Raw genomic sequence first — 17,681 nt, 5'->3', positions numbered from 1 at the left:
ACTATTCGTTGCTTCAGGTTCCAAAATTCGTCAAGCAAAATTAACGCTATTAAGTTTTGATAATAAATTTGCTGATGATTCAATTAACTTTATTGAAGCACATTGAAAATAATTTTTTTAACAAAAAACAGGTATTTATTTTGTTCTAAAAATAATAATGCAAACATTCTACACACTATCATAGTCGTTCAGCCAACCAAACAGCGCCTATACATCCAGCTTTTATTGTTTGTGATAAGTATTTATAAAATGGCGCTTTTAACGCATCATGGGCAAGTCCAGTATCGTGATGATGCACTTCATCATCTCGAAACTTCTTTATGGTATCCAATAGTTCTTTATTCTGAACAGGATCGTCTGCCATGAGATCTCGGATTTGATTATTGTAATGGTTGGCGATTACTTCTTCCACTGCAACAGTGCAGGCCATCGCAGCTTCCTTTCCCAAAAGAGCTGTCCCTGGAATAAAAAAATTACTTCGATAGATTGAAAAAGAAAAAAAAGTGCCCTTATTAGTAACGCAAATGTAGAAATATAATAGTCTAGAACAGCAGTTTCCAATTTTTTTCCTCCGGCTATGGAACCGTAAATGATCGATGTTCTTTTGGCGGTACCAGAGGCGTATCTATAGTTAACAGCAACCGAGGATAAATTGAATTTTTGCACCCATTACAATATGGTGTACGGTTAAATGGAGGTTTTCGAGAATATTTTAAGTTTTAGATAATATAACAACCTAAATTAACAGCATTAGGGCCGGGATAGCTTGGTTGGTAGGGCGCTGGACTCACTATCGTGAGAACGGGAGTTCGAATCTAGCCGGCCGAAGACTCCCCGTGTAGTAAATGGTGACTGGTGCACGTTAAATCTGTCAGGTCATCCATTAAGTTCTCCAGGCTTCCATAACAAATTATACCTCTGGGGGTACTGGATTGGAGATAGATCGTTCTCTAGTTCAGGTCAAAATCACGATCTATATATGAATGAATGGGTCGGTCCTATGAACGGGTGTGATGTATGGGTATGGCAGAAATCGAATTCTTGGCAATAGATGGCGTCAGATGGCAGAAGATTTTGCAACTTTATATAAGTATTTTTAAGATAACATAACAGGATAATTTCATAAATTTTCATTCCATTCGGTTAAAGAACAATTTATGTTATTAATGTAGTTTCTATAACATTAAAATGTTTTTGATCGCTTTTATTATTCTAATTAAATGATAAATGTTTTTTTTTCCATTTCCTAAAGACGTTTTTCATTCAAAATACGTTTATTAACGACGGTGTCGAATTACTTACATTGCAAAAAACAAAGTACAATATTAATAGACATTCTGTTCCATTTTCAAGTAAATCTAATAAACATTTAAAGAAATTGTGGGGCCCGCATTAGCAAATAAAAATAACGATATTTTAACGAGAAAAGCATTTTACTCCTGAATTCCATTTTAATTATTTTTCATGAATTTGGAATCCCTTTACGGCGCCCCCCCCCCCAACTAACTACGCTAGTGAGCGGAACTCAGGCTTCAAAAAAAAAAAGTTTATCAGCAATCGGGTATCAGCTACTCGAAAAGAACAGCGCTGAAAATAACTGGTTGTGTATAAACAAGAAGGCGTGTTAACGTTTTAACTATTAGGCTTGGTTTATTATAAAGCTGAAACAATTTTCGGATGAGATTTGATTACCTGTAAGCGACATCACGCGTGGGTGTCGAACTTGATTGGCTGCTAATGCCACGACTCCGTTGCCGATCAGGTTTGACACCGACACGTTACGTCATTCACAGGCACCCTATGCAATTATAAACGTATTAACCAAAGAAAAACTAGTAATTATTTTGAAAATATTTAATGTAACATGACATTTTTCTCTTCTTTCTATTAATAATAGTCTTAAAATTAGATTTAGTCGGACAGTTTGAATTTGTAGGTTAGGAGCGGCTTCTAGTCTACTTTGGAATAGTTTATTTATTTTTGATGTATGCATAAGCTGAAATAATAAGTAGATTTCGTTGAAGTAAAAACGTTAAGGAACGTTATTGATGTTTCTGTTTTATAGAATATGGTAATTTCATTCCGAACTGAAAAGTTGGATGAGAAATACTAAGGCAAATTTTTATAATTTATATTCACAGATGAAATTTGTTTAATACATTTGTTTCAAAAAAAGATCTCGGTATTTTTTAAAAATATTTCTGTTTCTTTTTCTACAGGTATTTAATTAAAATAATTTCAGAAAAACAACAGAAATATTAAATAATGGATTACTAATTGGGTATAAATATGATTATAAGTATCGAAAATCATTACAGGTTTCAACAAAAAAAATCTAACTTTTGGAAACCTTTCCATGGAACTCTACGTTTACGCGGATCACCATTTAGAAACTGCTGAGTTAGAGATTGAATTGAGATATTTTGTGTCAAAGGTTTGTATAATATTTCCGATTTCAAAAGAAACATTCATAGATTCACTCAAGAAACTTTCTTGACTAAGTTAAAAATGCACAAATTCACTTCATAAACTTTATCGACGAAGTCAAAAGTGTACAGATTCACTCCAGAAACTTTATCGACGAAGTCAAAAGTGTACAGATTCACTCCAGAAACTTTATCGACGAAGTCAAAAGTGTACAGATTCACTCCAGAAACTTATTAATGAATTTAAAAATTTACAGATTTACTCCAGAAACTTTATAGACTAAGTCAAAAGTGCACAGATTCACTCCAGATAGTTTATCGACGGAGTCAAAAGTGAACAGAATCATTCCAAGAAATTTATCGACGTAGTCGAAACGTACAGATTCACGTCAGAAACTTTGTTTCATGTTTCCATTCACAGAAATTTTTTGACGCATCTAACTTTCATAAATATCATTTTATAAATATCATATATGTGGCCAAAATTAAGGTTCCTCTTCAGACAGAAAAAGGATTTATCTTTCGATATGTTAACTTACGGAATTGTCCGGAATACCTTTATTTATTTAGTAACTAATATCTTTTTAATGATTTTTGTCTCCTTTTATTCATTAAACCGAATTTTAATTCGGTCATAAAATATATAGGTTCGGTATGAAACTATAATTATTCAAAAATATTAATTGATAGTTACTGAATAAGTAAACAAATTCCAGGTATTTCCATTCCCGAAGGCTAACATGAAGGAAGCTCTCTTTTCCTTTGACGGGAAACCTTAACAGGGTGCTACACCACGGTTGAAATATATCATGGTAAATTTTGTTTTACCTTCATTGATAATTTAAAAAAGCGAGTTCAGGTTAACCTAGAATAAACCATGAAGTTTTAAATGCTAATTTTTGCTTTTTCAAAATATTAAAATGCAAACAAATTAAGGCAGGATTACGGCAATAATCCTGCAATAATTTGATTGCATTTTTATTTTTTTCTTGAAAACATTTTTTCAGCATTTGAAACTTTATGGTTTACTCCAGGTTTACCTGAACTACCTTTTCTCTGAGGTTTCAAATACAGATGGAGGTGAAACTGAATTGCCATGAAAAGTTTTTCTAGTGGCGCAGCGTCCACTTAAAAAATAATCCTCACCTGCACCAAGGACAAATCCAGCTACATTCCAAATAGGCAAAAGTAAAGACGGTCTGGCTCTGTATTTGGGCAATAATTCTTCAAATTTTTGTAAATGCTCCTTCTCTTGCTCCCACATTTCCTTAATCACAGGACCAACATTTGTGTTACCCAATACTGCCATTTGTCCAGCATATATTCTATCAGCTCCAAATTCTCCAGCATGGTCAACTCTCAAAATTCTATCTTGAAGAGTTCGACGTCTGTAGGCGTTGGTTTCTTGATAGGCTCTGGTTGCTAATCCTCTTCTAAGTACACAATAAGTGGTCATAGGAATCGCAGTCATACCTATTGATTGACCTAAGAGAATGGAAAAAATTCTAAATAAAAAGTTCGTTAAGGCATTATATTTTATACATTGTAATAAACTATTTAGATTTAAAACATAAAATGTGAATGAAGTTAGTTCAATAGTTTCCGAGAAATTAAAACTAAAATATAAGATTGCTTTGAGTTTTTGCTCGTCAGAAACTCAAAGTATTCGCTTATTTTAATTTCTCTGAAACTATACAATCAATTTCATTCCAATTTTAATCTCTGTGATTAAAAACGTCATTTAAGATGATGTACAATTTTTTATACTCTTAAATTTAAATTTAAGTAATTAAAAATACTAAATAATTATTAATTTTTTTCTTTATTTATGTAATTCACCTAAATAAATACGTTAACAATATTGTATATGGTAATTGAGACAATATCTTCTAGATTGTGGCTGCCTTTCCGTACCTGGGTGGATAAAAAAATGGATGTTAGACTACTTTTCGCGTATGATTTTGTACTTTAATTATCAGTTGATTTTTCTCCTCAAACGTTAAAAATTGCATCTGATTCTGAGTACATAAAAATCCAATCATTAAGTCAAAAGTTAGAGTGTGTCGTTTTTTCATTTGAGCACTGTTAGATACTAGCAATTTGCTGGTGAGAATAAATGTTACTCAAATTTCCATAATTTATATTTACTGGGATTATTATTAAGCTTTTATAACAGTAAAATAACAATATTAAAAACACTAAAAACACATTTTTCACTAAAAATTTAAGTGTTTTATCTATTCGCAAGTATTTTTTACCACGTTTATATTAACTTGCCTTCGTGTATGTCTGTTCGGGTGGAATTTTGTAATCGATTTTAAACTAACTTCCCGACTAGCTACAGACTTCAAATTTGGCACATAGTTCAAAATTGGATGACAATGCATGAAAATGAAGAGAAAAAAAACATACAAAGTAAAATAAAATTAAAATTAAAGAAAAATTAATATTTTCGCGATTGTCTTTTGTTGTCGATTCGATTATTTCAAATTAGTGTCACATGTCAGTTGAAAAGTTTTGTGTACAGTGAATGAAAAAATTGAGACATTGGAAGTGAGTTTGAAAAAAAATCAAAATAAAAAATAGTATTTTAAAAAACCACGTTTTTGCAGTGGAGAATAATAATTAAAAAATAAAAATTTGAAAAACGAAAAACGTGGGGCTCATGAAATACATAACAGTACATATATACATTATCTTACTCATACACATGCACAGCCATATCCACATACACATGCATATACACAAACATATTCCACATTCAGATACAATTATAATTACAGATATACATACACATATTCTCATGAGCACACATACACACATTAATAAAACATTACTGTTATGTATTTCATGCGCCCCACGGTTTTCGTTTTTCAAATTTTTATTTTTTAATTATTATTCTCCACTACAAAAACGTGGTTTTTAAAAATATTATTTTTTATTTTGATTTTTTTAATAAATAAAAACGAGTACCAGGCGTTAAATATTATTACGTAATTTAATAATTTTAAATACATAGTAACAAAATATCAACCACATGACAAATGCTTTTCGTATTTCAAACTGAAATTTTAGAACATTTAATTAAATTTTTTAAAGTTTAATTATAATTTTTTGCATTTTGTCACGATTCAGCATGAAAAAATTTCATACACACTATATTAATACTATATTACACACTATCAATATTAAGAAAATTAACAATATCAATCGATGTCCATGAAAAATTCTTTTCATAACCAATTTAATTCTTATTTCCGCGCTAGAGAAAACTATACTTCCAGGCAGGAAGCAGAATTTTTTAACATTTCATATGCATTTCGTATGCAAAATTGAAAGCATGAAAATATGACAATGTAACCACGTAATTCATTCTAACAATAAAATTATTCATTGTGCAGCTTTATTATTTAAACAAACCGACTTTTTTATGGCAACAATGAGAAAGGTTTAATTATTCAAAAGCAATAATCAAAACTTTACTTTCTTTATAACTATTTCCATTTTGACATTGACAAGATCAACTTAATCTTATTAAGCTCTTTTAAAAAAGAAGCGTTTAAAATACTCACTAACAATACGAAGTACATGCAAAATATCTGCATATTCTTTTCCAAATTTAGTTGCCGTTCAACTAAAAACGTTGGACATGCAACTGATCTGTAATAGCTAGACTGAACAACTCTCCCGTATGGCCAAGAAAAGATTAATTTAATATTTTTTTAATGTCCCGATAAGTTGCATCAACATGCTCTGAGGGTTACGCTATGTCTGGATCTTTCCTTGCAGTTGCTTTTTCTGATGTTTTTGGCTTCAAGACAATTAAAAAACAAATGATCGTTTGCATTTTACACGATTTTTGGCGGAAAGACAATTAAAAATCAAATTATTGTCTACATTTTAAGCAGTTTTTGGAAGAACAATTAAAAATCGAATCCTATCCGATGTGGCACCACCTTGTCGTGGTGGATAGGCTTTAAACAAAGAGTGTCACGGAGGCTTCAATAACTTGAAAATAAGAATAAAAAAAATAACATTTATAACACCGTATCTCTTACACAAACACATATATTGAAAGCACGCGCATATTTGACACAAGAACCACAATCCTTTGGGGAACTAGACTGCTACTAAGCTTATATGTCAGAGCAAAAGACACTAGGTTCCTGTGCAATGGGGAATCCATGACAAAGAGATTCCCTGGCCAAAAGGATATCTTGACTCGACAAACATCTCCTTCCAGAATATCATTTAAAGCATTAAAACAAATAATCAAAAATGAAATGTCTGAACTAAATTTTTAATAGAAAGCTTGTTTCCAGCTACAAAACGTTAAATTTTCATCCAGTCTGGATCAAGCTTTCTAACCGTCGGCTTAACCATGGAAGGTTTTCGTGTTTTTTTTTTTTTTTTTTTTTTTTTTTTTTTTGTCGTTGTGAAGCAAATATGCATTAGTTTCGCAGAAAAAGTTTTTCATGAAAGCAAATTTTCCCCTTGTTTGTAGCTTGATCAAAGAATTACTTTATTATTTGAGGGTTCATAATTGCTAGGATACATAGATATTAAGAACAACAAAAACGCTATATTAATCTCTCTTTTTTTTTCAGCATTCGCTATAACATAAAAATTTTATCAAGGAAAACTTTAAGAGGTACTATGGTAGATCCAAATGCTAGTATATGTTTTCCTAGTCTGAAAAAAAAATATATGAGATCCAAATTTCTAAAATTAAGAACTAAATTACTCTTATATAAAACTATTATAAGACCTGTCTTGGGCTTCTGAAACTTGGGCATTGACATCGAAAGACGAGGCGATTGCAATTTTTGAGAGAATGATACTTCGGAATAACTGTTGTGGAAATCAGGTAAATAGCTCATAAAGAAGAAAAACAAACTCAAAGCTGTATTAATTCTTAAGAGAGCCTGATGTTGTCAAGTACATTAAAATACAAAGACTAAAATGGGCCGGGCATTTAATGAGAATGCAGGAAGTCTGAAACTGCAAGAAAATATTTTTATCAAACCTTATGGGAACAAGACAAAGAGGAAGGTGGATAGACAGTGTTAAGAAGGACATCAACACTTTGAAAATAAAAAACTGGAGGACAGTCGCCAAACAAAGGAACAGTTGAGGGAAACTCATAGAGAAGGCATGGGCTCATCCACAGCTGTCGCGGTAGTGAAGAAGAAGACTAAGGTAGATCTCATTGCACGTAAATTATGCTTATAGTTACCGGTACCGGATGATTAAAAATTACTTTCTAATAGTTGAAACGTTTTTTTTTTTTATTTAATATACCGCCATTTTACAAAATCCTTCTAAAATTATCTTCCGTTTACATAAGCTGGGCTAATAACTGCTATTGAAAATTTAAGTAAATCAAATAAACATGAAATTTTTGAATTTTACAAATAGGATATAAGTCCAATTCATAGCAAATGTTTCACGCTAATCATTCGACATCCGAACAATTACCCCAAATATCGTTTAGAAATTTTTTTTAAAATTCGATTTGAAAAAAAAAACGGATATTATAAAACATGTTTTTTTATTTTATTTGAGGGTAAATAAATTTTCTTACACCTATATTTTGTAAAATATTTGTTCGATAGAGAATTATGCAATTTTTTGAATCGTTTTGAATAAATGCCTGAAAAATATTTTGCATAAAATTTTACGTTATATCTATAGCCGGGTAATAAATCCAAATTTTACCGGGTACCCGGGTTCGGCCAAATTTTAAGACTCAGTTCAACTCTATTTTTTACTTTTCCTAGAGTTTTTAATTTCTTAAAAAACTCCGAACAACGTGATTAAAACTAATCATATTTCTACATAAATAACAATAGGGAATACATTTTTTGTTGTAGTTTTACAAATACTTGATCTTGCCGAATTTGGATGGGGGAATTTCAAATCTGAAATTAGTTTTGCTCCTAAAGCTACAGATATCTTTTGTTGTTTTAAGTGACATTTTTAGTCTATTTTTTGTCGAAATGTACACGCTTACGAACATACAACACGGGGTCACCTAAAACTTTCGACTAACTATGAGAGTTAGGACTCAACATCAGGGTTAAAATTGCATAGGAGCCAATGCCTGGAAATGTCATCGTACGTGGTTAGGGGCACACTGTTCGGAAGCACACGAAGAAACAGATCATAATAGGAAAGCGCTCCTAGCAGCGTATAACTACATTTCCGAGCATAGGTTCCAATGCAATTATGCTGTAATTCCTCAAGAAGTTTGTACAACATCTATGAGACCCAAAAATACATATAACGTATTTAAACCTGTACATTTCGAGAAAAATAGACGAAAAATGTCATTAAAAAAAACTGTAGCTGGGAGAGTGAAATCAATTGCAGATTTGAAATTAACAGCATGAAAATATCTAAGATTTGTTTTTAAAAAAATCGTTCCTCAGTGTAATGTGATGGCATATAAAAAGAGAAACAAAACTTAAAATATTATTTCTTAAGTGATAAAATTATACTTAATGATGCCCGATATATTCAACGCTGGAAAACAAAAGGATATGTTCATTATTTTAATTGCATAAATTAACAGGACACATTTTTACTCAAAGCTAATAGTTAATGTAAATGTAACTTATTTACTGTTTTATTATAATGTGAAACGAATAAGGAGTTTAGTTATCGATTTAAACATGTTATCGCATAATGTAGCACGATACGTTAATATAATACATTACATTATAATAAAGAAGCAGCGCTTTTAATTTTAAGTAATAAAATAGTAATAAATATTGGCAATCAAATAAAAATCAAAAACGTAATGAGAAGTAAATGAGAAGAATGTACAAGTACTTTACATTCGAAAGAAATATTTTATTGGTAAAGAATCCCTTTTTAACTTTTGCTAATTTTATGCTGATGACAACCAAAGAAATCTGGATCTCCATGTGAGAAAACTGGATCATACCATGTGATTTTCGAGCCAATAGGAATAAGCAGAAAACAATAGAATATGGGTTTAGTGCTTAATTATAGTAAAACTATTAATGAGTTTAAAAACTGATTCAAATATGTTAACATATAATGTAGCGTAAGTTAGTATCATAGAAATAACAATAAAGAATAAAACCTCTTTTAATTTTAAGTCTTTAACTGGCAACAGTAATCAAAAATTTAATAAGATGTTAAGTAAATAAGAAGATTGTACAAGAAAATACTTTTAAACTCGGAATAAAGAAACATTTTACAGATAAACAATACCTTTATAAATTTTACTAGATTTATGCTGATGACAACCAAAGAAATTTGAATCTTCATGTGAGAAAACTAGATCATACCATGTGATTTTCTAGCCAATAGGAATAAGTCAAAAACATTGGAAAATAAGATTTATGCTGTTACGTTTTGTTATATAGAGATATTTAATTAACCCTAAACAATAGTTAATTGACGCACAACTCTCCACCAATAACGATTTCCAATTCTTTCCTATGAATTCCCGCCCCCTACATTAGTTGAAGCAGAATTTCTCACCAAGTCTGCGCTAACACCAATCGTCTGGAAAATTAGAATTTATGACTCGAAAGTTCAGAATAGCAAAATGGCACAGAGAATTGGCCTTATTTTAACATAACAAATGGAATGATGTATGAAATATGAATCGATAACATCCAATGGAGAATATTAGAAAATATGTCAAAGAAGGATAGATTTTTTTTTAATAACAAGAAATCTGGTAACTCAAATATATTCATTTACTTTTCGTGAAAATGGATTAGCAAAACATGTCTGAATGTCAAATAGGGGTCTTTTTCTTCCTTCAAAAATTCATTTTTTTACTGTTTTTTCTAATTTTTTTTTTTAAAGATTTTAAAGTTGCCCCAAACTCAACTTCAATTGTATTTTCCAGAAAGCAATATTTTTTTTAAACCATTCTATACCATTTTGAAATCTCAGACCTCATTCGCTTTCCATTTTATGTTAAAGGCATTATAGATAGTCAAATTATCTGAACTGTAAAGCGGAATTTATTCCATATCTCTATTTTTTTTTTAAATCAAAATCAAAATTAAAAATTGGTCAACCTGTTAAGTATGAAATTCCATAAATGTCAACTTTCTACAGTGAATATCGATAATCGCATAGTTATTTTGGTGACCCAAAATTTAGTCATTTATAAGACTTAATTTCTCCTACACTGAAAAATGCCGAGTTTCGAATTTTGAATAAAAAAAAGGAGTTAACATTATTTCCCTTTTACAATCCTTCAATCTGTATAAGATACGTGTTGAATATCTAATTTTATTTTATAAATGCCGTTGAACAGTCGACCCAATTTTGAGTTTACATACTACTAATGTTCAAATCCGTAGCCTTGTAATTTCGAACCCTATTCAGAAGACAAGGGAACTCCTGGATCAAGTATTGGGAGAAATTTGTCTTGGTGGAGGACCTGTGATCCGTCTGCCACTGAGGGTATTTTACGTCATCACTGTGGTCGGCGCAAGTCGGATGCGGAATTCGTATCGACCAGTCATCGCAGGGATTCAAACCCGGTTCACCTGATTGGTAGGCGAACGCTCTATCCCCTGAGCCATTACGGCTCTACATGCTGAATATTGTGATATTCGATGTAAGTGATAAATACAAAAATTCAGCAAAAATGCTTCAGTCACCATCAGTACATGATGAATGTCGGCATTCGATGGTGTAAGAGAGAAATACAGACATTGAACAAAAATGCTTCATTCACCCTCAGTGTATGCTGAATGTCTACATTCGCTAGTGTAAGAGAGAAATACAGACATTGAACAACCCTCATTGAACAACCTCACAACAGGTCATTCACCCTCAGTGTATGCTGAATGCCTACATTCGCTAGTGTAAGAGAGAAATACAGAGATTGAACAAAAATGCTTCATTCACCCTCAGTGTATGCTGAATGTCTACATTCGCTAGTGTAAGAGAGAAATACAGACATTGAACAACCCTCATTGAACAACCTCACAACAGGTCATTCACCCTCAGTGTATGCTGAATGCCTACATTCGCTAGTGTAAGAGAGAAATACAGAGATTGAACAAAAATGCTTCATTCACCATCAGTGTATGCTGAATGTCTACACTAGCTAGTGTAAGAGTAAAATGATGAAACTTAAATTTAATTGGTAAATAAATTAAATAATAAATTAATTAATTAATTAATAAATTTATTATTTTTAATTAATAAATTGATTAATAAATGCTGTCAAACATTCTATAAAGCGGCTTTGTAAATAACGATATTCACTAATTTTGGTCTTTCATAAAAAAATAATCCGTTTTAAATTCTTTCAGAGCGAAAAGAAAAAAAATTTTCCCATCCAAGCATTTCATTTATTTGATTGAATTTGTTTCAGAAAGTGCCTAGATCCATAACTGTTTCACCTCCCACCTCCACTCTTTAAAAAAAAAAAATCTCAATGTCAATGAGAAATGTATTTTGGATTGAGCTGGCTTTGATACAAAAAGATTTTAATTTTATAGTTGTGAACAAGAGGAAAATGACAAATGTTAAAATTATCTGAACTAAAATTATCAAAACTATAAAGACCAACCTTAATTCCATTTTATCGCTTATTAAGAATTTTGCACCTGAAATATTATTAAACAAATTATTTAAGTATATATTTTCACTTTTATTCAAATCATTTCACCAACATTGTTTAATCATTTGAATTAATAATTATGTCTCAGCCAATGCGGGCATCAGTCAATGCGGGCATAATTCTAAAGCATACAAGGGATGTGTATGTTCTCTAAACACCTTAACAATGCGGGTAAAGGAAGCAGATTTTATTTAAATTCGTTCTTAAAATCAGAGTTCGTTATTAGAAAAAATTGTGGACGGAAAAAAATTATTGCATTAACAAATTATAGAAGAATTAATATTTAAATTTTCAATAACTTACAAATTGTTACAAGAATTGCAAGAAACAAATTATTACGTATTTGTATTAAAGCATTAAAACTAAGTACAGAATGACAGGACGTATTTAAAATGTCTTCAAAAATTAAGGTTAACCAACGATCTACAAAAATGTATAAAACAGTTACGGTTATAAAAATAATACTTGCAGACATGTTGTAAGGCAGAATTCGTGTAATTCATGTAACAAGGCATAAATTTTTTCCAAAAATTTTCCAACAGTGCAACAGTTTTTTTACTAGAGGTTTTTTTACCGTTTTTTCCGTCTCGTTTTTTTTTCTTTTTTTTTTTCAAAAATATCGCGAAGTGATTTTCCTCCATTGAAAAATTGTAACACGATTTTCAGTTGTTTTTCTTCGATTTTTACCAATTAGTAAACTACGTAGAGCGTCATCTACGAAAACAAAATTGAACTAAAAGTAAGAGTCTTTTGGAAGAAAATGCATGCCCAGTCATATAAATTTGTTATTTTATTCATTTTTTCAGTAATGAATTTTTAAAAGCCATCAGTCTAATTCAGGACACCTTATCTATTTTTGAAATAAGTGACAGGTAAGATTTCGGACTCACACAGAAAATAAAGATTTATAAATTTATTTTGAAATTTTAACTGTGACCATCTTTTACGAATACTTCACCAATAGAAAAGCACACATTATGCCCGTATTACCGATTGAGAGCGAAAAATAAGTCCGAGGAGATTTTCTTCGTACCTTATGCACATTTTTCAAACAAAAATTTTAGAAACTCATAAATAATTTTACTACTCATACCTCTATAACTTGAATTGTATATTTTTATCCATTTAGATAATACTATCCAAAATCAGGCTATGTATTTATATGGTATGGCTTATAATACATTGTATCACAAAAACATTGTTGAAAATACAGGTTGTTCCGCCATTAATATATAATTTTAATTACATTAGTAAATTGGTTGAAAAAAGTAAAATTGGAAAAAAAGTAAAAGTGAAAAAGACAAAATGGAAAAATGAATTTTGAAAAATTGAAACTGAATTACTTTTACTTTATACTAAACCATGAGTTTTTGTGCTGCTTTTTTCTTTAAAAAAAATCCTATTAAGGCAGCCAATGTTTTTGCTTTTTCAACATTTTCTATTATAAGAATTGGGGGGAAAATTCTTTTTTTTCGTTTTTTCTCTTTAGCGCGGCGTTTTAACGAAGAGTTTCTGATAGACTGTATTTTGTCACTTTTTCTTGTATGATAATATAGATAACCGGTAAAAACTATGTTAAAAAAATAATCCCATAAAGGTGAAGCGGTAGCATATAACTTGATAAAAAACTTCATTATACAAATTGGAAATAACAGTTGACATTTTTCAAGCAGAAAGAACAGACGACTATTTTCAAGACTTGCCAGACGATAATGAATTGAATTAAAAGTGATTTGAAATATAAAACGTAAAGTTGCCAAAGAAAAATAGAAAAATAAAGGTGAGAAACAAAACTAGAAAAACCACAGTAGCTGAGAAAGAAAAAAATAGTAAAATAAAATAGAACTAGAAAAACCACAGTGGCCGCGAGGGGCAAATCGGGATAAAATGCATTTCTTCCCTCGGCCACTGTGGTTCTTCAAAAAAGTAAAAAAAAAAAAAATGAAATAAAATAAACATTAGGAGTCGCATAGTCGCAAATTAAATTTTAAGTGAGAAAAAAGACAAAAAATCCATTGAAGTCTAAAGAATAATTACTGAGAAACTGGAACAAATACATCAAAACCAGTTTGATTGCAGGAAGCGACTTAAAGAAGTTGAAAGGCAATGTTTATAAACATTATATAGCTTCCTCCAGCAATCAAGTAGGTTTCAGTGTATTAAATCCCACTTCTCTCCGTTGAGATTTGCCAACTTTCGATTAGACAAGAATAAAACTATTTTTTCAGAATCAAATTTTTTTCGAAACGAATGCACTGTAAGCCAACAACGATGCAACTCTAAACCAGAAGATATTTATTGTCATGATGTGGTCAACATATCTGGACAAGAAATTAATTTAATTAAGATCCAGAATTCGAATATGAGTCATCTGCGTTTTGTGTTACTTTCCACAGCGTCTGATTAAATAGTTTGAAATATTTGCACAGAATTGTTCTTCAGCAAATAAGACTTTATACATAATGATTATTATCCTACATTTTATAAGGAAATAGACAGCGGAATTTTGTTCTTACACTGCATACGTTGTGATAAATTGGGTATTGTAAAAGAAACGGCAATGACATGGCGATACATAAAAAACCTTGAAATATTAGTATCTGTTGCACCACGCAATCTTTTAAATTAGCTTCATTTTGAAAATAAAGATTCGTCATTCAGAAGAAGAAAAAAACAAAAAAACATTAATTATTTGAAAATATTTTTTTAAAACAATAAAGAATGAGTATACGAAAAAAAATTTTTTTTAAGAAGTTTCAAAAGAGAATAATAATGAGAAAATATATCTTTGCTCTGTTGAAACTATGGTTTGACTGATATAAGTATGTTTATGTTTTGATAATTGAATTTAGCAGTATATACAGTCGAACCTCGTTATAGTGAACCCGGTATATAGTGAACGAAATGTTCGGTCCCGTACCTCGCTATATATGTATAAAGTTATTTTTTGTGGATATAGTGAACTGTACTATAGTTACTTTTACTTTATACTAAACCATGAGTTTTTGTACTGATTTTTTCTTTAAAAAAAATCCTATTAAGGCAGTTAATTTTTTCGTTTTTTCAACATTTTCTATTTTAAGAATTGAAAAACAAATTTTTTTTTTTTTTTTTCGTTCTTTCTGTTTCTGTCATAGCGCGGGGTTTTAACGAAGAACTCCTGATAGACTGTATTTTGTCAATTTTTATTCTACGATAATATAGATAACCGGTAAAAACTATGTTAAATAAATAATCCCAAAAAGGTGAAGCGGTAACATATTACTTGATAAAAAACTTCATTATACAAATTGGAAATAACAGTTAACATTTTTCAAGCAGAAAGAACAGACGACTATTTTCAAGACTTGCCAGACGATAATGAATTGAATTAAAAGTGATTTGAAATATAAAACGAAAAGTTGCCTAAGAAAAATAAAGGTGAACGAAATGTTCGGTCCCGTGCCTCGCTATATACGTATAAAGTTATTTTTTGTGGATATAGTGAACTGAAAAAGAGAGGAAGTTAGATATTACGAACTTTTTCTGTCTTCGACTGATTTTTTTTTCTTCATTTTTTCCAAATAATTTTGAAATGTCTACTTCAAAATAAATACTTATACCATCTATAGAGTGAAATGCCAGCGATAAGCATTTTTTCTTGTTTACTTCTTTTATCTCACTTTTTCATCCCTAAACAATTGCCTACCCAAACAGATGTATGGACAAATTTTTCCTTGTATCAGCTAAAGATTACTAATTTTTTTTGTTCACAGACGGAGATTAATAAAAAATAAAAGCAAGTGAACACATTTTTTGTTACTACGGATTATTTTTCATTCATTTTTGTATTTCATGTTATTGGTCATTTATTTTTATAATGTATAATAAAAAGGAGTTTGGAACCATAAGTTAAAATTGTTCGCGGAACGGATATAGTGAACTCCCGGTTATAGTGAACTGATATATATATATATATATATATATATATATATAGATGGATAGACAGATACATACAAAAGTTTAAAATGCAGAGAAAACATGGAAAAGATTACAAAAAAAATGAAAAGAGAAGAAGAAAATTATTAAAATAAAATAACATAATTTAAAAAAAATATATTAACCTCTTATCAGCTCACGCGATTATATCTGCAGAAAGGAGTGCTTTCTAACATTGTATCAATATAGCCAAAGCAAAATATATCAATACAATAATGTGAGGAGCACTCAAAAAAACTTACATAAAAATCAATAAAGCTTATTAATTTTCTTTTTCTTCGTTTTTCTCTTTTTATCCTTTTCATATTTATTTATTGTGCTCTCTCTATCTCTCTCTCTCTATATATATATATATATATATATATTGCGAAACCCAACTAACAAATATCTTATCCTACAATTTATGAAGAGAAGAAGAAAATGCATAGATAATTTTTTTTAATGCGTGAGCCCATAATATTATTAACCTTTTCAGCAAAAAATATTTATCAAATAATTGATAGTAGTCTAAATATGAATTATTTACAAAATTTTATTTTGAAATTACATTCAGACCATTTTCTGAAGAATCAATGAAAGGTTTAGAGATAAATGTATCATCATGCATTTGGCATATAAGAAAACTGTTCTAACAGAAGCATAATATTCATCTTTCATTTTCAAATAAAATATTATTAACTTTAAATGATACAGTGGAAATATTTTTTTTGAAGAATTACCTTGATTGCGCAAGTAATAATAATAACAATAAAAAAAAAATTTAAAAAAAAGCAGAACACTTTGAATAAGTTTTTGAGAAAGTTAACTCTGAGTAATGATCGGATTTTCCAGTACAACTTTAATATTTTGAGCCGTAGACATTATTTACTTTACAACTTGAATATTTGTACAACTTTAATATTTTGAGCGGTATGACATTTGGAGTTTATTTAAATAAACAATAAACAAACCTTTTTGTGACCGATTAATATTTTTAACAAAAAAACATTAACTGTAGCCGCAATCTGTATACAATGATAAAACAATAATTTATAGTAGTTTTTTAGAATTAGTTTAACGATAGTCCTAACGTCTATAAATTGTAACGTATACAAATTGTTGCGTCATTTTAAATGCAAATTCAAAATTTGATCGAAATCGGCTAAGTAGTTTTTGCGAAATAAAACTGTAAGGAAGCTTATTATTAAACTTTTCTCTCTTGCGAAATAAAACTGTAAGGAAGCATATTATTAAACTTCTCTCTCTTGCGAAATAAAACTGTCAGGAAGCATATTTTTTAACTTTCCTCTCTTGCGAAATAAAACTGTAAGGAAGCATATTATTAAACTTCTCTCTCTTGTGAAATAAAACTGTAAGGAAGAATATTATTAACCTTCTCTCTCTTGCGAAATAAATCACTAAGGAAGCATATTATTAAACTTTTCTCTCTCAAGAACTACTCAACCTTCCAAGTTTAGGTTAGTTTAAAATGATTAATACATTTTTAAGCGTTACAATTTTAAAATATTTCTTCTTATGTCCTCATGTATGATTTTGCAAAAGAATTAAACTTACCAATAGTAATTATTCCTGAAAACTTTTATGGTCTTAGATGCTTTTAAAGATTTATACAATTTAACCGCGAAAATTTCAAATTTTATAATTTAGTT

General features: G+C 29.9%; 1 protein-coding gene across 1 annotated transcript in view; it reads right to left on the bottom strand.

The window, feature by feature from the left end:
• Positions 1 to 112: 112 nt before the first annotated feature.
• Coq7 (ubiquinone biosynthesis protein COQ7, mitochondrial) overlaps positions 113 to 17,681 on the bottom strand; it is a 19,147-nt gene continuing 1,578 nt past the window's right edge. The window contains exons 2-3 of the mRNA XM_016049690.2: positions 3,573 to 3,911; positions 113 to 459 (exon numbers count right to left, since the gene is read on the bottom strand). Of these exons, the coding sequence (XP_015905176.1) occupies positions 179 to 459; positions 3,573 to 3,897 (606 nt within the window). The 5' untranslated portion in view covers positions 3,898 to 3,911 and the 3' untranslated portion in view covers positions 113 to 178. The remainder of the gene's footprint in view (positions 460 to 3,572; positions 3,912 to 17,681) is intronic.

This window comes from Parasteatoda tepidariorum, chromosome 9 (genome assembly GCF_982258835.1).
Source record: "Parasteatoda tepidariorum strain Cologne lab strain chromosome 9, Ptep-v5.0, whole genome shotgun sequence".
Taxonomy (NCBI): Eukaryota; Metazoa; Arthropoda; class Arachnida; order Araneae; family Theridiidae; genus Parasteatoda; species Parasteatoda tepidariorum.
The sequence above is the reverse complement of the archived record's forward strand: the minus strand, read 5'-3'. Positions and strand labels throughout refer to the sequence as shown.